The sequence below is a fragment of the Suncus etruscus genome, chromosome 7 (assembly GCF_024139225.1).
Source record: "Suncus etruscus isolate mSunEtr1 chromosome 7, mSunEtr1.pri.cur, whole genome shotgun sequence".
Classification (NCBI taxonomy): Eukaryota; Metazoa; Chordata; class Mammalia; order Eulipotyphla; family Soricidae; genus Suncus; species Suncus etruscus.
This window is the reverse complement of record NC_064854.1, coordinates 50,135,666-50,157,254: the sequence shown is the minus strand read 5'-3', so window position 1 is coordinate 50,157,254 and position 21,589 is coordinate 50,135,666. Positions and strand designations below refer to the sequence as shown.

Below are 21,589 nucleotides of genomic sequence, written 5' to 3'. Positions count from 1 at the left end.
CTAAGTTCTGACTGATGTGCATTGAGTGGACCAATAATACAAAATCATAATTCTTAACCTAGTGAGAAAATCTCCAAATTTTGTTGAATTAGAAAATCTTATTGATTTTTTAAATGTAAAAAGATTCATAAACATGGTTAATGTTGCTAAAACTTTTCAGACATTATAAGAAATTTGGAAGGCTTCGGCCCCACAAAATCAGACAGTACAAGAAGGATAAGGTCATTTCCCTAAGTGTCCAGGGAAAGTGACATGATGACTGGAAACAGAGTAGCTGTGGAAACTAAGACCCCTTTCCAGTATAAGGCTAAAGCATAAGTAATGTGGTATTGAGTTTTAAATGTGTCCATCTTCAGCTTTAAGAGGTGCTGACCATTAGAGACGTATTTTGAACTAAAGGTTATGTTGGTCTTTAAGGGAAGGAAATACATTAATGAGGGGAAATTTGCTTGATTGTTTTTTTGGTACTTGGAAGAAAAATAAATTTAACAAATAGGTGTACTATATGATCATTTATAAGCTTTCTGAGGGGAAAACAAGGTATTTTTCTTTGTTATAGAATATGCCCTTGTTCTAAAGACCCCTTTTTAGAAAGTACTAATTCTTATTCAGCATTTTATCTTGTGATTATTATAATTCACTTGATACCTATTATTAGGCCTGGAGCTGTAGGAGAGTCAGCAAAAGGTAGCAGGAGCTAGGAGTCCAGAAAACAGTTTTTGCAGCAATTCAGCAGTGACCATCCAGCAGGAGAATCACACAGGGGTGGTAGCCCACCTTTATATACCCCTGAGCCAATGGCCCCTTCAGCAAGTACAAGGGGCAGGCTTCTGGTAACGGACATTTTTACCCTTTAAAGAACAGTAACCACTTATGGCTGACCAGGGGCCATAGAGTCTGTTTCCTTTTATTTCTTCCCTTTTCTGTAGGGGGAAAAATGGAGCAGGGTAGGAATAATTAATAGTATCCAAGTATTGTTCTACGTTGCTGATCAAGTTTCAGTAGTTCATATCCAAAGGATTTCAGATGATGACATAATCTATCAGCACAGGGCAAGAAGTCAATGGTCTTCTACAGGATAAAATGCTAGGTCTGCAAGCCAGAACCCCAGTTGAAGAAGCTGATTCAAGTACATGGTAGACTGATGGTAAACAGTAGTTCTTTTACTCCTAATAGGGGTTTGATGCTCCATTGCCAAGGAACCAGAAAAGAAAAGGAAACTTTGTTTAGGAACAGGAAAACTAGCAATATGTTGTAAGAGGTGTAGAGCAAAAAGAAAAGCTATCTATAGAAGCAACCAAAACAAATAGGAACAAAAATAGCCTAAAAGAGAGAAAATTTGAAACATCAATGAATTGCTTAGAACAAAAACTTATTTTAAAGGAGACCCAAGTGCAGTGGGTTGTTTAAGACCTATTAAAAAAAACTAAAATTAAAATGATCTTCCTTCACAAAGTGAAAACTCTGATCTTTTAGGAACTGGGGTGATGAGATTGTCTGACTACTTCATGTTGCATAAAGTAATAACTCTACTTTTTCTCCATGAGTAAACTAAGAAAGATAGGACTTCTGGAGGAGGTCCATAAAAAAAAACAAAACAAAAAAAAAAAAAAAACCTCCCAATTCCTTCTGAGTCTCTGGAATCAATTGCCTTGGGTTATTCAGGTTAGAATCTCCTTCTAGAGTGAGGAACAAGTTGCTAAGCACCGAGTTAGGGATACCAAGAGAATTTTCTGAAGATCATTTAGTGATTTGAGGTCTTTCCAGTAGATAACATTTTCTGAGAATGTACATTGTGTAGTGCATTCAAGAATTTAACCCAAATATTCATATAGAGGCCTCATCTGAATTATTTTCTGTTGCACTTGTAATCCAGCTACTGGTAAGCATGTATTACATCTTCATATAATCTTTGAAGCTCTCTCATTTATAACACACTATCAGAAGATTATTCATGTAGATAATGGAAACATGACAAATTCTTGCACAAGAGGACATAGAGCTATATTGACAAATTGTATTTGACACATAGTTGGTAGGTTGGTCATCCCTTGAGTAAAGCAGTCCAAAAGAACCTGCACATAGGTGCCTTATGATTGAGAGAAGAAATGGAAAATACAAAGAAAGTGGCTTCAGTCATCTGGGTGAATAAGTATACTATAAAAGCAGTCCTTAATATTTTTTTACAACCAGTGACTGATCCTTAGGAATTGCTACAGGAGAGGGAATCATGATAGCACATATTGTAAGTCAATCAATAATCTCCTTTTGCCTGGTGTTTTTTTTTTTGTTTGTTTTGTTTTGTTTTGTTTTTTTGTTCTTTTTTTTTGGTAATATAAAGACAGGAGAATTCCATTCCAAAAACAATGTTTCAAAATGCCCCAATTTAATTTGTTCCTCTGCTAAATCTATAAGCACCCTTAGCTTCACTTCATCCACTGTGGTGTCCACACAGGATGGTTAGACTTCACTGAATGGTGAATGGAGTGGTGAAGGACACTATACTGCAATGGACAAAATTAAAAATTGCATGTCCTCTGAATTATGGGCTAGAGAAGTGGTTGGAGGAGGAATTGTGAACTCAGTGCACTATTCGTGCAGATCTGAACCCCATAAATTCAGGGGCAAGGGAACTACATAGAATGAAATGTGCCTTTCAGGGACAATGCTTTTTAGTCATCTAGCACTCTGTTGGACAGAGGAAAAGGCAAAGTGCCTACTCCTTGCAAGTCATAAAATATCTCATACAGGGCCAGCGATGGAGCCAGTATCAGGAAGATATGCTGGAAACATCAGCACCCATGTCAATCATTCCTTTAATTTTTTTTCCATTTATCTCTAGAGTTATTAGTGGGCACATTATTTTATAAGGTAAAGGCCACTAAGGGATCCACAGAGGCTGCCAGAAGGCTACCAAAACCTCCAATCCTTGGGCAATCAGAGTAGACAGGCATAACAACTGGAAGAAGCGAGAGTTGGGTAATGTGCTCTCCTTTTTTAAATGTCCTTACTATTGGTACTGTGATAGCAGTTATTATCTCTTCCTTGTATCTGGAATCTATTATTCTCACATGGACATTAATTCCTCTAATAGTTAGAATTCTTATCCTCTAATATTTAGAATTCTTCCTACTCTCTCAGGCCTACAGTGCCTGGCAGTATTGATGCTTTTATTCCCGATTTCAAAGTTTGCAGAAACATTGAGCTGGTGTTATTGTGATGGTGTGAAGGCAGGGGATATCCCAGGTAGCACTTTCTGTGGTGGCAGATTGCAGCAAACTTAGTGGCTGTAGGCCTGCCTGTGTTGGGGACCCAGATTTTATGGGGCCTGGGGAAATTGGCCTCCTGCCCAGTTTCTCAATACCTGTTTGTTGTTGGGACAATCTCTTGCTCAATGATCTCCTTCATTATATTATGAGCAAGGTCCTGATGGCAGTTTCCAGAAGGTGGGGCTAGAGAGGGTCCTGCAATCCCTGTAATAGTGACCAAATTGTCCACAATTAAAGCATCTTCCGTCATTTTTGAGGTCTAGGATTGTCCTCTTCTTCAGTTTCCAAATCCCAAAGGAGCAACACTCTTGCTCAGTGGTTTCTTTTGCCATATTTTGGACAAGGTCCAGATGGTGGTCTTGAAAATACATGGCTGATTGGGGCTCTGTATTCTCTGCATGAATGGCCTGGTCCTCTAGCCTGTCTCTATACTGTTTAGACCTTTAGCAATGTTACACATGCCTGATGTGAGATGGAACTTATATTTTGGCAAACTTTCAGATAGCCCATAACATCATCTCTCTCCCTAATTGGACGCTTAGTTGATTGGCAGTTTTCATTGGCATTTCCAAAGGCCAATTATCAGATATTCTTCCTTGCCTTTGCTCTGCATCTGTTAAATTTCCTATAAATTGGGCATAAGGCTCTATGACCCCTGGAAGATTTTTGTGTATGTAATGACCACCCGCCTAGGACAGAGAGAGAGGGGGCTATTCCTTCTGAAGTCTGAAGCCTGTCATCACTGCAAGGGGGTTTCAGCGAGAGGGAAGAGAGAAGAAAATTCACTGGCTGGGAGAGGTCCGAGTTCAAGAAAGAGAAAGAGGGATAGAGAAAAAGCAGGCGGCATCTCCATTGCTTTATCTCCAGTTTCCCATGGACCAGTAGGTACTGACCTGGTCACTACCCTGCCCCCACAATGGTCCAAGTTTTTCTTTTTATACCCAGCATGACATAGGGGCATGTCCAGAGGGCATGTCCAGGTTCAACTCTCATTACAGTGGGGGTATCCATGTCCAACTGCCAATATATCAATAATGTAGTTGCCCTTAAATTCTGCATCCATATCAATCCTCTCCCATGTGCCCAGTGTTATCTCTGGGACATGCATTAGAATGGTATGAGAAAGGCTAGCTTGCTTTTTAGATTTTTTTATATTCTCCCCTACCAGCATGTCATACATGATTCAGATCCTGGATAGTCTCCTACCAGATCAACCTGTTTGTGCATTTTGGCCTTGCCTCATCACTATACCACATTCTCTACTGCAAATACTGGGAAGGGGTCAGGCATATGCTAGCCACTGTTTCAAAATTTTGGAGGGTTCAAAGTAAACTTTTATTCCATATAGTTGAATGTTCTTTACAATATGGACACCTTGGTCTGTAAGCAGCACGAGCCTTTCTGAAATGGCCATAAATTTATTTTTAGCCATTGGTAAGATGGAAGCTCACGAGGCCTAGGTCTTCTGAGTTCTAACCTTAAGCTATGCAGTGGGAGAGAATTTTTAGATTCTGAGTCTGAAGAGATGCTAAGTGGCTCATCATCTGAGGTGCTGAAGTTTTGAGTCATGCCTGGGAGTTGCAGGTCTCTCTGGACTTCCACCAGTAGTATTTGGAATATTATCAGTCCTAAGTTGAGGTTTTTTTTTTTTAACATAATTTTTATTTTGATCATAGTGGCTTACATATTGTTGACAATAATATTTTAGGTACATATTTACATAAGATCAAAGGGGATTCCCATCACCGGTTTGTCTTCCCTACTCCTCCATTTTTGTCCTACCACCCATATCCTCTTCCCTCACCCCCAGGGCTGCTAGAATATGTGGTCCCCTCTGTACCTATCCTATTGCTTCGTAGTCCTGTTTGGTCCTGATGCCTCCTTTATTTCCTCCTCTAGTTGGGAGGCAGGAGTAGGTAGTTCAAGTTATGTGGATTTGTTTGAAGAGGAGAAAAGTGATAAACTGGGGTAAAAGTCTAATACGCCGGAAATAAGCAAAATTCTTCTAGAGGCTCTCGTCATTGGTTTGAGAGACGAAGGAGAAAAAGAAGGTGAAACACTCCACCCCTACGAAATGAAGTGTCAAATATCTATTAAGAGTTCCAACTCCGCTCTCAGCAGAGTTTTTTTTAATATACACTTTATCATTATAGAGGCTGTACATGTACATCATAAAATATTAGAAACAAATCCCAAACTTCAAGTTCCCATCATCTAATACTATCTCCCACATTATAAAAAATCCAAAAACTTTAAAGTGACTCCCTATGGAGTTCTTTTTTCTTGTTTGTTTAATTAATATCTTTATTTAAAAGCCCAAGTTTCTATTGGAAAGACCTCTCTCCCCTCTAATGACATTTGTTTAATGGAATTCTCCTGTATTGGGGAAGTGGTGGTAACACTCTGTTGGATTTGATCTAGATCCTGTAGGAGGAGCTCTTTTTTCTAGGCACAGGCACAGGAGGGGTTGAAAGGCTAACATTCACAGTTAAATTCAGTTTGGTCTCCCTTACTGGGGGTGGACCTGAGAGGGGCTTAGGAGGAGGTAGTATTTTTAAGTAATTTGGTGAGGACAGTATTGTTTCTTTTTATCATTATCTGGAGATATATATTCCAGCATATCATCACCCCTAATAACATGGATAACACTAGATCTTTGAAAGACACTGAATAGGGTAAAAGACTTTTATTAAATATCCAAGAGACCAGCATAGATTTAATACACATGGGATTAGGTCCTTGATCCATGAAGCGATCATGGCTTTGATCTACAGGATCACAATTTTGATTCTCCAGAGGATTATTACTTACCGCCTATTCCAGGTACCAACTGTTAGTTCCCAGAAAAGTAGGAGAGCCAGCAAAAAGCAGTAGGAGCTGGGAATTCCGTTTCTCCAGTAATTTGGCAGCAACCATCTAGCAAGGGCAGTTGCCCCTAGCACTTCAGCCTGGTTTTCTATACCCCTGGCCCTCCAATATCAGTTACAAGGGCAGGCTTCTGGTAACTGAAGTCTTCACCTTTAAAGTGAACATTAGCCACTTATGCCTACCCACGGGGCATAAGAGTCTCTTTTTCCTTATATCTATAAATAAAAGTACATGGGCAGTACAGACATTGTAGTGAAATAGATTATTAAAGTTTATATAGTTTATTATATTTTTTCTCTATCCTTTCATCTATTTGCAGGGCCCGGTTTTGGCCAAATAGTTTCTAAAGATGGGCCCTTCCTTTAAAGTATTGGTCTTTGTATACACTGTATTGTCAGAATTATTACTATAAACTTCTCAGTAAAAATGTTGATCTATATGAGTATATCCAGGAATCTTCATTTAAAATAAAAGCCAAATGCTTTCTGTTTAAAATAAGTGGTTTTTCAGCATATAAGCAAAGAATTGTGCATTTTATTCTACAAAGTTTATACAATAAAGCCTCTTATTTAGTATCTTTAAATTATGTATTAACTTACATATGTAACATAAAACAATGTTAAGAAGGAACATAAAATAAATTATATATTTATAGTTTTTTAGCATGCTTCTCAAAAATAAGCAAAGTGACAAAAGGGGAAACAAGTTAAAGTACAATAATTAAGAACTCTTTCTTTTTTGCATTAGTGTTAATCTTATTTAAAATAAAATTATATCCTAAATAGTTCTTATTTATTGTTTACCAATAAATATAAATGAAATTGTTCTGCCCAATTTCCCTCTCTGGCTATTACTACAGGTGGCTATTATTCTATCCTTAGACAAAATTTTCTCATTATTGAAGTTACTTACTCAAATTATTTGAAATATTTTTATTTGGCTCTAAAGTTAATTACAATATTCAAATAGTATTCTGGTGCTTGGACTTTTTATTCATGAAATAATTTTCCTCCTAGGTGTTTGGAGTAGATGAGAATCAGGATTATAACAGGCCCATTATCAATGAAAAACATAAAGATCTGATAAAAGAATGGGCCCTCAGTTCTGCCACAGTAGTATTGGAAGAAAGAAAACCACTGAATTCATCTGGATTTCATAGCTCAGAGGTATACATAGACCTCTTTATTATATTTAACTTTTAAGAGGCACAAAAATGTAACTTTATAACTTGTAATTTTAGTATTTTAAGAAATTTGAGCATCCCCTTGTAAATAATTCTAAAAACTAAATTCTCACAACTTAAACAAAAATCTAAAGCACTATATTTGTGATTTTATATCACTTAATACTTTCTTTAGATTAATATTCCTTTGTCAGTAGGGAAAGTGTTAAGTTTCAGTTGGCAGTGCTCAAATGTTTCTCCTGACTCTGTTTAAGATTTATTTCTAGTAATGCTCGGGGCAAAATATGCAGTTTCAGGAACCAGATCAGGGACCAGACATGCAAAACAAGCACCTTACTGCTTAGTTAAAACTAGGAATAATCCTATTCCTACTATCCTTAAATCCTTTTTTCAAAGAGTTTAATGAAATGTATGAAGTATCAAACATGATAATTACATGAGATGACTCAATAAATGTGTTCACATATTGAAGAGTATATTTTCCTTTTACTTCAGTTTGTTAAAAATTGAAATGCATAAAATAGAAATACTAATTATTATCTATTCAAATAATAACTTGCATTCAGTGAAACTTTTAGCATCATGTTACAAATAATGTATTAAAGTTATGTAGAAATTAACTGGCCTAGGTATCCAAACCTAAGTGGGTTTTTTTTTTTTTTTGGTTGGATGAACACATTTGACAATGCTGAAGGGTTCCTCCTGGCTCTTTATTCAGGGTTAATTTAGCTAATTAGGATTTTCATGACTTAAATTTCATTAATGGATTCTTTTAGTCATCATGAAATACTGCCTCTTAGGAAATAAGTTAATTTAAAAGACAAAATCTATTATATAAGTGTAAATTATAACTAAATTAAAATCCTAGGATACAAATAAAATATAAATGTTATATTTACATGAAATGTAAATCAGATATTCTTTAAAATGACAGGTATAGTACTTTTTTTTTACTATTGTTAAATTTGTCTTATGCCATTTCCTGAAAACTGACTGTCGAAGTTTTTATTATATTTTAATTTTATTTTCCTCCTTTGTAGACTATTACTTGATTTCTGATACCTAATATACTTATTGAAAGCAAGTGATATTATTTACTGTAATATTTTAATATTCCCATATATATTATATTCAAGACTATATAACGTGCATAAATTTATGAATGATGCTAATAAGACTTCTTCCTCACTTCTCTACCCCCCAAACTTATTCTTTCAAAACTAAAATTAATATGTAGCATCACTATGTACATTTGAATGAGTCTCCTAATAAGCCATAGAAACACTCATAACAGTAAGTTTTTCATGTAGTACATACATATGTATTAATGAAACCTACCCTGTTATGGGTATACAATATTATAAACCCTGTTACAGGTATAAGCATTTATTGCTTAGAAATTAGGGCTACTATCAAAAAAATCTTGAAAGGAAAGGATTCAGTAGGCTCTAGTAGACTTTACTAATATGTGTCTCATATATAATTAGCATTTTAGCCTAGAACTCTTCAAATTATATAGGATATAGTTAGTATGAAATACTTTATATAGTTTACTTGTATGTCAAATTTAATATAGATCTAACACTATATAAAATATTTTTGAATAATTAAAATAATTTTTATCATAGCTTTTATTACTTTATTAGTCATTAAAGTTTTAATATTAAACTTACCTTATATTTTTAGTGAGGGCATATATTTTTTTCTGTAGTCCCTAGTGCTTTATATTAAATGACGAGTTTTCCTGGTTTTCAACGATTTTCTGTTTTCTTTCTTTCTTTCTTTCTTTCTTTCTTTCTTTCTTTCTTTCTTTCTTTCTTTCTTTCTTTCTTTCTTTCTTTCTTTCTTTCTTTCTTTCTTTCTTTCTTTCTTCCTTCCTTCCTTCCTTCGTTCCTTCCTTACTTCCTTCCTTCCTTCCTTCGTTTCTTTCTTTCTTTTCTTTTCTTTCTTTTCTTTCTTGCTCTTCTTTCTTTTTTTTCTTTCATTCTTTTTTCTTTTTTGTGTGGGGATAGTGATGGGAGGTTTGAGCCACACTGGCTTTGTTCAGTGATTATTATTGTCTCTATGCTTAGGGGACTTTAGGGGAATATATAGTACTAGGGATTGAACCAAAGTCAGGTGAATGTAAGGTCAGTACCTTAACTTATAATCCAACCCACGATTTCCCTGACCTTAATTGCCAGTGTATGTTCATTAAGTCTATGAACAAAGTCAAATTTTGCTCCATTTCATACTTTACTTCTGAGGGAGTGAAGGATAGTTGGCTTAAATACTGATCTAAAAAAGATAGATACATTCAGACTAGTAGAAAAAGTCTAAGAGGATTAAATGATTTCTAATTCTCTTCTAGCTACATTAATGTATTATATAAAGCTTTGGGTTTGTTTTATAAATTCCTAATGATATAAACTGGTAGATTTTATACTTATTGGGACTTTGGATTTAGCGTTAAACCGTGTCTGTGTTGGTAGAATGAAGTAACCTTAACTCTGTTTTAGACATAAGGCTATAATACACCTAGATTTTTCTAGCAAATGTTTTGGTAAATGTTGTGCCCCAAGACTATTGCTAATAATTAGCAAATAAATAAAAAAATTTATATCTACACTAATAATATTACTAAAGACAAAACCTTGAGAACATTTATTTTATGTATGAGAAAATTTAATAAATCATACATAGCAATGTAGGAAAAGTAAAAATATTTTATCTAAATGATTATAACTGAATAGAATTTTTTTCATGAAAATCATAATTCTTTTTTTTTTTCTTTTGTCCTTCAGGAAGGAACCTCTTCATCTGGAAACAAACGTTGGGTTTCACAATGGGCTAGTTTGGCTGCTAATCATACAAGGCATGATACAGAAGAAAGGATGAAGGAATTGTCTGTACCAGTTCCATTAGAGAATGGTATTTCCTTCTTTCCTTCTTACTGTCTTCTCTCCTCTCTTCCCACTTCTTCCTTCCTTAATATATATTTATTTCTAAAAAGAAAGATGAATCTTTCTAGTAGGAACAATTAGACATAAAAATACATTCATATGCTTTTGTTTGTTTGTTTTTTGCTTTTTGGACCACCCAGCAGCACTCGGGTTACTCCTGGCTCTGCACTCAAAAGTCAGACCATAAAGACCGACCATATTGGATTCTAAGGATTGTACCTATGTTGACCATGTACAAGGCAAAAGCTCTACCCGCTGTATTATTGCTCCAGCCCCCTATATGTCTTTTTTAAATATTTGATTTTTACAAGTATTGCAGATGTCATTAAAACCCTAGGGCTAGGGAGATAAATAGGAGCTAAGAAATGGAAAAGCAGAATGTATGCCTACACAGGTTAGCTTTTCAGAATTATATAGCACTTCTAAGTATAGCCCTAGGAGTCCCTAAGGATATCCTGGAGGATCTTCTACACTAGATGTCCATGATTTTGCCTAGCACCACAGAATCCAAGCCAACCCAGTCACATCCGGGGGCCTATTATTGGGCCTAGCACTGAGCAGGTAAATTATTGCACAAAGTGGCACCTAAGTCAATTGACTACTGTTTGGGAGGTCAAAGTAAAGATATAATTTGTGAATTATAATTTATGCAAAGGAAAAGATATAATTTGTAGATGAAGAATATTATTCTACACAATTTTATATACGTGAACATATCCTACATTTATAAATAAATTTTAAACTGAGATTAAAATAATTATAAATTATCCCATTATTAATCAGCAAGTATCTGTTTGCTACTTTCTATAAGTAGAATTTACTGATATATCTCATAAATCTAAGTAATTCATTTTTATTATCCTTAAATTTTGTGAGATTGCAAAGAGTCTTTGGGGGCTGTAGAGATAGCATGGAGGTAGAGTGTTTGCCTTGCATACAGAAGGTCGGTGGTTCGAAGCCCGGCATCCCAAATGGTCCCCTGATCTTGCCAGGAGCGATTTCTGAGTGCAGAGCCAAGAGTAATCTCTGATCACTGCTGGGTGTGGCCCAAAAAACAGAACAAAAAAAGATTCTTTGAAAAACATATTTTATCCTGCTAATGTTTTCTTATTTGATTTAGGTATTAATGATAAAAATAATTTTCTGTATTTTTAATTTTATTAAAATTGTAAATTTTAATTGTAATTAATCATTAATCATTGTAAATTAAAACTTGATTTCTAATTTATTTCTGGTTTATAGAATCCCAAAAATTTAGATCAGGAATTTTGTAAACAGCAAATATCTAAGTGATATGTGCCATAAAAAAATCTTTTATTGGGCCCAGAGAGATAGCACAGCGGTGTTTGCCTTGCAAGCAGCAGATCCAGGACCTAAGGTGGTTGGTTCGAATCCCGGTGTCCCATATGGTCCCCCCGTGCCTGCCAGGAGCTATTTCTGAGCAGACAGCCAGGAGTAACCCCTGAGCACCGCCGGGTGTGGCCCAAAAACAAAAAAACAAAAAAACAAAACAAAAAAAAATTTAGTGGGCTGGAGCGGTGGTTAGGGCGTTTGCCCTGCACATGCTGATCTAGGACTGACAGCGGTTTCCAGGAGCCATTTCTGAGCACATAGCCACGAGTAACCACCCTGAGCATCACTGGTGTGGCCCAAAAACAAAACAAAACAAAATCTTTTATTTATCATGAAAATTGGAAATGTTGATACTGATATTACTACCAACATTTTTTTGAAAGAGTGAATTTTACATTAGTTTGCATAAATTGAGTACTAGAAACCAAAGAAATCATACAAGGAGCTGAGTTAATAACTGAATAATTAAATTATTAAATTTAACAAATTATTAAATTAAGTAACTGGCTGCAAAATTCTATCCTGGCTGTAAAAAAGTAGTTAAATTTAGACTCTTGGGCCCTCATCATATATTTGCTTCATCTTATTAAGAGTTTATCTAGATAAGCTATTAACTTACATTCTAAAATGATCTTATTAAAACATTGTGTGGGTGTTGGAAGCAAAACAGTGTGAGAAATGTTACATAAGATCTTCAAAAAGCTAAAATAGGTCTATATTTTAGGTGACTCAAGTAGTGCTGAGAACATAGATATAAAAAAGTAAAAATAATATGATTAGTTGCTACAATAAAGTTAAAGCAGTTAAATTTAGTAGATATTTTCCTGTGCTATAGCCATATCAACTTATCCCACAAGTAGGAACAAGGATGAGAAACCTCAAGGAGTCAAAGATTTGACTTAGTTTCATAAGAAGAGGAGGGAATATTGGGACATGAGTTCTGAAAAAGGAGGAATGCCATTTTGTAAAGGCCACATGGCAGGATTCTTCTCAAGTTCTGAGCAGTGAGAGAGGCCATTTTGCGAGAACCACACAGTATAAAACACATGCTAAGTTTTCACAAGCCTATTTCCATAGGCAGTGCCCCAAGCTACCTGGCCATACCCAATAGCCTATCAGAGAAGGACAAGGGAGAAATAGGAAGGTACCCCTAGACAATAGCCAATCATTTTAAAGATCATCAGAAGGCTGGAGCCTCCGTATATTCTTTCCCTATATAATCTTCCTCATGACCTTGGGCGGGGCTCATCTTCCTGGGGGGTGGGGGAAGATGGCCTGACAGGTGAGTGGGGGGGGGGCTTTTTGGTAGAAGGATTAAATTATTAAACAAAAAAATTAATATGATTAGTTGCTACAATAAAGTTAAATCAGTTAAATTTAGTAGATATTTTTCTGAGCCAAAGCCATCAACTTGTTACTATTAAATTTAAATTCTGAGGCAGGAGCAGTGGCAAAAGCAGTAAGGTGTCTACCTTGCATGCCCTAGGACAAACCGCGGTTTGATTCCCCCAATGTCCCATGTGGTCCCCCAAACCAGGAGCGATTTCTGAGCGCATAGCTAGGAGTAACCCCTGAGCATCACCAGGTGTGGCCCAAAAAACAAAAACAAAACAAAAATAAAAAACAGATTTAAATGCTAATCTTTTCATAATTCCAAAGGGATAAAAATTTCACAGAAGCTGAATCATTTTCTCAACTCTAATCCACAGGATTAGAGTGCTCTGTATATACACACACATGTGTGGGGGTTAAAAGACATCTCATTGTTCAGAATATTTTCAGAAATATTTAAGAAAAACTTTAAATATTCTCAAATTCCTTATATAACAACCTCAAAATATATATTTTTCTCATTTGCTCATCTTTCAGGAAGGTAATCTTGGCATTGTATTTGTTTTTTACTCATTCACAGTGACTGCCTCATTTGTGCTTTGTTGTATACTTAATTGATTTCTTATTTATACTTTGAAATTAATTTTTTTGTCCTAAAAATTCCTTCTTTGATTTATGTTATAGATACAGATATCAATGAGTCTGGCATTTCAATGAGAAGTACTGGTTCATCAACTTCCTTGGCTAGTCAGGGAGAGAGAAAGAAACGAACCCTTCCCCAGCTTCCAAATGAAGAAAAGTCTCTTGAGAACTCTAGAGCAAAGGTTACACTACAAAGATCAGAAATAGGGGAAAAACAAGACACAGAACTTCAGGAGAAAGAAGTACCTGCACAGGTGTATCAAAAAGATGAACATAATGCTGACAGGGGTCTGAATAAAATGAGCAGTACAATAAATGGTGATACTCTTGAAACTGTTGGAGAAAAGACCCTGCCTTACTCTGGCAATTCATCTGAAAAGGAGAAAAGTGAAACTGAAAAGGAAACTTCCTTATTAAAGCCAGCGTTAGGTAAAATTCATCAACAGGAACAAGGACAGTGGACACCTTCTAAAATAACTTCCAAAAATGTTTTAGATAGATGTAGGGAGGAATATTTCAAACAAGAGTCACAACCTCAAGAAAAAATTCCAGGACATTCTGCAAGCAAAGAAAGAGTGATGCCAAATGAGAGCAGGAGAAGAAAAACTGAGGAAATTCTGAAAAATCAAACTCCTAAAGGAGGAGACAAGAAAGAATCCTCCAAATCATTAATGCGACAAGGAAGCTTCACCATAGAAAAACCTAGCCCAAATGTACCAATAGAACTTATTCCCCATATAAATAAGCAGAATTCATCTACACCCCCTTTAGCTTTACCTTCTGTCAATAGAATTAGAGAACGAAGTGATTCTATGGATACTGATTCTGGTATGGACACAACCCTTATTCTAAAAGACACAGAGGCAGTTATGGCTTTTCTGGAAGCTAAACTGCGTGAAGATAATAAAACTGATGATGGTCCAGATACTCCCAGCTACCATAGAGATAATTCTATTTCACCAGAATCTGATGTGGATACAGCTAGTACAATTAGTCTTGTCACTGGAGAGTCTGAAAGAAAGTCAACCCAAAAGCGAAAGAGTTTCACTAGTCTTTATAAAGATAGGTGTTCCACAGGTTCTCCTTCTAAAGATGTCACAAAATCATCATCTTCAGGTGCTAGAGAAAAAACTGAAAAGAAAAAAAGAAGTTGTACAGATGTAGGCTCAAGAGCAGATAGTCGTAAATTTATACAATCCAGTGGTAGAATAAGACAACCTTCAGTAGATTTAACAGATGATGACCAGAATTCTAGTGTACCTCACTCTATTTCTGACGTTATGTCATCTGATCAGGAAACTTATTCTTATAAATCTCATGGAAGGACCCCACTTACCTCAGCTGATGAGCACACACATTCTAAACTGGAAGGAAGTAAAGTAACTAAATCTAAGACTTCTGTAGCACCTGGTTCCTCAAACAAATCAACTACTCTTCCAAGGCCACGACCTACCAGGACTTCCCTCTTGCGCAGAGCACGACTTGGTGAAGCTTCAGACAGTGAACTCGCTGATGTTGACAAAGCATCTGTTGCTTCAGAGGTATCCACAACAAGTTCGACATCAAAACCACCTACAGGAAGACGTAGCATTTCTAGAATTGATTTATTGGCTCAACCTCGTAGAACAAGGCTTGGCTCATTATCAGCTCGGAGTGACTCTGAAGCAACAGTCTCTAGAAGTACTTCTTCAAGGACTGCAGAAGCTGTAATTAGAAGTGGAGCCAGATTAGTACCATCTGATAAGTTTTCCCCTAGAATAAGAGCGAACAGTATTTCTCGGCTATCAGACTCCAAGGTTAAAAGTATGACCTCTACACATGGCTCTCCAGGTAAATTGAATCCTTACTCTTTATAACATACTTTTCAGCCTATTTCTTTTGTGTTTGGAGATTTCTTTTGAAAAATTTAAATAATAATGTTTTATGCCAACCTAAAAAGGTTTTAAAAAAAAGCCATAGAGGCTTTCCACTGCCCCATACAAAAGTTAACATATTTTAGCTTAGTAACTGGAAAATTCCATTTTTAATAAACTGGGAGAAATTTATGATTTTAAAATTAGAAGTATATTGAACGAACTTAGGAATTTTATTGTTTAATTGGTGAGTTATTGGGATTTATGAATCAAAATTATTTCAGGGGGCCGGAAAGATAGCATGGAGGTAAGGCGTTTGCCTTTTATGCAGGAGGTCATCGGTTTGAATCCCGGAGTCCCATATGGTCCCCCGTGCCTGCCAGGAGCAATTTCTGAGCCTGGAGCCAGGAATAACCCCTGAGCACTGCCGGGTGTGACCCAAAAACCACATACACACAAAAATTATTTCAGAAATAACTGGTTTAAAAAATAGAAGTTGACGCTGAACTTCTTAAATAATGTGATTAAAATATTCTTACATAATTTAAAGAAGACAGAATACATTTGTAGTTCTTTCAAGGCTAAATAATTGATATTTTATCTCTTTTTTCTTATGTTTTGAAATATCTCATAAGCTTTTACTTCATTTTAAAAGTTAAGTCTATTTCTGGAGGAGGTGAAAAATCTAATTTCAGTAGAAGAGAATGGATTCGTGAAATAATCATCAATCACATATTGGTCTAACTGAATTATAGAAAGATAATAGTTATAATATGCATTATCTCAAGCAATTCTTTATTATTTCATAATAATGTGTAGCTATCATTGGTTTTAATAGTTACAAAAGTTATTTACACTCCACCAAAATTTAAATGTTCCTAGCATATTTTCTGTTTATATATATTTTATGCTTAGAGCTGAAGCCAGTGAGAATACATGTGTGATCAGAGCACTGAGGTTGACACATGTGTGTATCTTGTAAATATTTTATTACTTTATAATCAGTTTCATTTATGGTTGTGGCAGAAAAAGAAGTATGAAGTGGGGGATGTACTAGCATTTAAAAGCTTTATTATTTGTTATATATAACAATTATAATTGTTACTGTTAATCAACAAGCATATAACCTAATCCTGAGAATGAAAGAAAAGTTGATTATGCAGTTATTACCCTCATTTTTTAAACATGTACCACAATATAAGCCTTCTTTTAATATTTTTTATTTCTCCTCACTGCTGCTTTTCTCTCTTCCATTCACATTTCTATCTTTCTTCCTGATCACCCTGTGGGATTTTGTCAATCAAATATGTGATAGAAATTGATATAAAGGGGTCCGGAGAGATAGCACAGCAGCGTTTGCCTTGCAAGCAGCCGATCCAGGACCAAAGATGGTTGGTTCGAATCCTGGTGTCCCATATGGGTCCCCATGCCTGCCAGGAGCTATTTCCGAGCAGACAGCCAGGAGTAACCCCTGAGCAACGCTGGGTGTGGCCCAAAACCCAAAAAAATTTAAAAAAAATAAAAAGAAATAGATATAGACAGAAGATAGAAAGCAATCATGATCCAAAAAGGATGAATGATAGTCTATTACTTCCAGCTTTGTTTCTATACTTTGAACTTTGGTTGTTAGTTCAAAAATATACTGGCTCTTAATTTTATTTATTATTTATTGTTGTTGTTGTTGTTGTTGTTGTTGTTGTGTTACTACTGCTATTATTGGGTTAGAGGCTACACCCAGCCAGTACTCAGAAGTTTCTTCTGGCAAGTGAAGGGAACCAATTGCTAGGTATTGAATGTGGGTCGGCCACGTACAAGTCCTACCCAAGCTCTGGTCTCTGGCCCTTAATTTTAAAACTAACTTACTGTTTGGGTTATGCTTAAACTGTTATTCTGTTTCTTTTTATAATTCAACCTTTTCAGTTCATAATTTCTTTTTCTGCATACTGTGTTGTGTACCATAATAAATTTCTGCCATATTGCCTTGGACTCATCTCTACTTAAGTACAGAAATATAATTTGCTCTAGGCAACAATGCACAGGTCTTAATTCTGGTTCTGCTGTCAGGGATCATTTGTCCTGAGTGGGATAGGGGGCTATATGTGTTGCCAGGCTCAAACCAAGGTCAGCAGTATGTAAGCCAAGTGCTCTACTACTCTCTGTACTATCACTCTGGCCCCCATGTTGGGCTTTTTTGAAATGCAGACCAATTACAATTGCTTCAAGTCTGAAAAACAGTTATAAGATGCCATAATATATATATGTTGGGTAATATATATTCATATATATAACTTTAAACATAAATTATTTTTGCATCCTTGAATATATAGAACTTGATTAAAAAATGTTTTCTACATCTGTGTTCAGAAACTTACCTTGCATAGCTAAATAAAACAAGTTCTGGTATTTTGATAAAATATATAACTTTTATCTGTGCACCAACTCATACAAAGCCATTAGCACAAAAATGTAGTTTGTAGAGAAAAAGATAGGTAGGGTATAAAAAATCTAGTAAAGTAGAAAGAAGGAATTCTAGTCTACCAAACTACAAGCCTAGTCATTGTCTTGTTTTTTTTTTAAATATTTTCTTTATTAGGACCTTTTTTTTTTTTTTTTGGTTTTTGGGTCACACCTGCAACGATGAGGAGTTACTCTTGGGTCTCTGCTCAGAAGTTGCTCCTGGCAGGCTCAAGGGACCACATGGGATGCCGGGCTTCGAACCACTGTCCTTTTGCATGCAAGGCAATTGCCCTACCTCCATGCTATCTATCTGGCCCCTGTCATTGTCTCTTTTAAAAGGTGGAATGGTGGAATTGGAATTAAAAAAAAAACTAGACTTTTTCTAATTTTGTACAAGCAAATGATCAATATCAGGGTCTGAAGATCCAGGTCCAAGCACTAGACCCACAGGCATGTACTACCTGCCATTCTGTATATTGCTGAGAATGCACCTCCCCTGATCACCTGTACAGAGCTTGAGAGGTCCCCCTCAAAAGTATATTTATTAAATAATTTGCTAACCAGACTCTGATGGTACACATCAGCAATAATAGGATTAGAGGCATGGTTCTAAAAACATTGTATTTCCTTTTCTGCCTATATGCTTAGTAAATTGATTTTCGCGTTAACAGCAATTAAGTGCCTTTTAATTTGTCTTCTTGGCTTTCAAATGCATCTGATTTACTGTAGTTTAAATGTTTGTACTAACCTTAAATAAGAAAGCAAATGCCACTTTCTTTACTGTAACTATATACAGTATCTCCTGTGCCTTAATTGTCAGTGTTTGTGATAATAGTTCATAGTTTCCCTCCTTCATTTTTATGCCATTGTCTATTTTAACCATATGCTTTTAGTGTTAAAACAGCAGAGAGTTACTAAAGATGCTTTGTTATGTTTTTACCATGGAAAAAGTTTTTTTCAATCATAGCATATCAGGATGTTGAAAGCAGAGGTAATGTTTTCTTTTCCTGGCCCTAGCAGTATAATTTTCACAACAGGGATTATGCACATTTGTATGTTGGGAAAAGAGGAAATGTACCATCTCCATATTAAAAGTTTATTTGGCATGAGGAAATCTTTTCCCTTTTATTTTTCTTGATGTCATTTAAAAAATTCATATCCACTCAAATTGGAAATTCTCGGAAAAATTACTATTAAACATTTATGAATACCACTTGCTTGTTGTCATTAGTGAATTTTTCATCTGAATGTTTTTTTCATACTATAAAAACATAGTCTTGTTTTTTATTATACATTGTTTTAAATTCACCACTGTATTGCTTCTATGTTTAAGGAATATTAGACTTAATGTTTTGTGAGATCTATGTATGTCAGTTATTGAAATCGTGCTGTGTGTACTCATGGTGTGTTCAAAATCATAATTTTAATTTTATTTCCCTGAGAAGATGCCATAATAACTCTTTTTTAATAATTAAACTAATTTAGTAAATTCAAGATGGAGGCGCTTTCCTACTGATTATGCTTCCACCTCAGAAGATGAATTTGGATCAAACCGTAATTCACCTAAACATACTCGTCTACGTACTTCTCCAGCCCTGAAAACGCCTCGATTGCAGAGCTCTGGGTCAGCAATGCCTGCTAGTTCTTCATTCAAGCATCGAATAAAAGAACAGGAAGACTACATCCGAGACTGGACTGCTCACCGAGAAGAGATAGCTAGGTAAGTATTAATGAGTTTTCTTTAAAAATTAAAATTTTCATGAAATCTTAGCTTAATAAGAGTTTAGTTTCTATTTGTTAAATTTGCAAGTAACTCTGGATATGATTTTATTGCTAGTGTTACTTCAATACTTCTGTACTTTTAATGTCACTAATAAATAGAGTTTTTATTTTAATTTCCTTTCTTATTATAGTACAGATGCTATGTTAGAGGCATTCAGCCTTAGCTTAACATAATTATGAATTATGTATAAAATTTTTTATTAATGATATAATTGTTGAGATTGCTAATATATAGAAAGAATTAGAGTAGATTAAGTTTCAGTCAGACTTAATATTTCACAAAATACAGCTTGTCCAAGCCTAATTAAGATATTATAATTTTTAATGTTAAATATATTTGGAAATCATTGGTTCATACATGATGTGGTCAGGGACTATTCTGGTTTTGTGTTCATGAATCCCTCCAAAAGGAACCATAGGTAATGCTATGGTTTGAACAAAGGTCAGCAACATGCAAGTCAAGTACCTTTCGCACTGTACTATGTCCATGGCCCCTAAAGTTATTTGTTATAATAATTTATTATACACATTTTTGCCTGTTATTCAAATATAGACTATGTTATGAGTCTGGTAAACTTAATGTCCAGTATGGAAGCTTTCAATATTATCAGTTACCAAAAACAACTTTGCAATTATCCAAATTGAAATATTCTGTTCCATATCAGTTAAATATGTGAACTAAAAAAATTAAAATTTAGGTCATTTTGAACTGAATCTCATGAGGTGAGAGAGCTCAGGCAAGAGAATGGCCAGGAGAAAAAAAAATGGACTGTTGACAAGCAGTGAGGGCAGGAGCCAGTGAGTGCTGTGGATGGAGCACCATTTTTATCACTGTTTACCTTAAATAAAACTGTAAAGACTTGTAATTTACATTGGTCACAATAAAAATTATTTTTTTAAAAAAAGGACTATTTTGAACTGAACCTGAGGTGAGTGAACTAGTCAAGTTTCACTCTGTGGCCACACATTTCTTCTATTCATGGAATCCCACCACAGCACATAAAATACAGCACCCTATTATAAAGTCATAATAGGAAAACAACACAGAACCCTATTACACCTTGTGACCTGAAGATGCTAGTCCTGAAGACTCAACCAACATGAGTTGCCTATATAACCTCTCTGATCAGGACTTTAGGGAGGAAATTAAAGGCTGTTCAAAGAAACAAAAAAACCATGGAATGGAGAGTCTAGGAGACCTGAGGATATGAGAGTAGAAATGAGAAATCTTCCAACAGAAATGTCAAGACTGAAAAACATGGTAGATGAAATGAAAACCTCACTGGAAATTCTCAACAGCTGGGTACCAGTTAGTAAGGACAGAATAGTGACTGGAAGAGTATCTGCATAACAGCTCTTTTTAGCAGAAGAAATAGGAAAGGAGTATTAAATAAACATTATTGTGGCCAAAGTGAATTACAAATCTTACACAGTGATATTTAAGGTACACAGTGACAATAAATGAGGGCCTTTTCACCACCAGTGTTGCCCTCCCTTCTTCCCTGTTCCCAAGCATATATCCCTTATCTCTCTCCTTTATCCCCCAGAATGCTAGTGTAACTAAAAGCATATATATTAACACTAATGTAAACCATTTTTTTAGCAGTTCCAGATAGTTTTACTAGTGGTTTCTTAAAGGTTTAGAGTCAAAGGATCACTGTAAAAACAATGTTAGAGTGGCAGTTATCATTTGCATGGGGCCACCAAAGTATGGGAGTCATGGAAAGGAAAAACTTTGGCCTAAGTATAAGGAGATTCTACCCCTGAAGTTTCCTGACATAAGACCATTTCTAGGCTCCAGGCAAACTAGTTTATCCAAACTAGTTTGGATAAACATTTCTAGGCTCCAGACAAACTAGTTTATCCCGGTCATTGTAGTGCCCATACAGTTATATTTTTCACAGTCTC

The 21,589-nt window shown here is 35.5% G+C and overlaps 1 protein-coding gene across 1 annotated transcript in view; it reads left to right on the top strand.

The window, feature by feature from the left end:
- CEP170 (centrosomal protein 170) overlaps window positions 1-21,589 on the top strand; it is a 140,351-nt gene that overhangs the window by 80,038 nt on the left and 38,724 nt on the right. Inside the window, exons 11-14 of the mRNA XM_049776649.1 lie at window positions 7,154-7,303; window positions 10,104-10,230; window positions 13,632-15,419; window positions 19,385-19,619. Coding sequence (XP_049632606.1) covers window positions 7,154-7,303; window positions 10,104-10,230; window positions 13,632-15,419; window positions 19,385-19,619 — 2,300 coding nt within the window. The remainder of the gene's footprint in view (window positions 1-7,153; window positions 7,304-10,103; window positions 10,231-13,631; window positions 15,420-19,384; window positions 19,620-21,589) is intronic.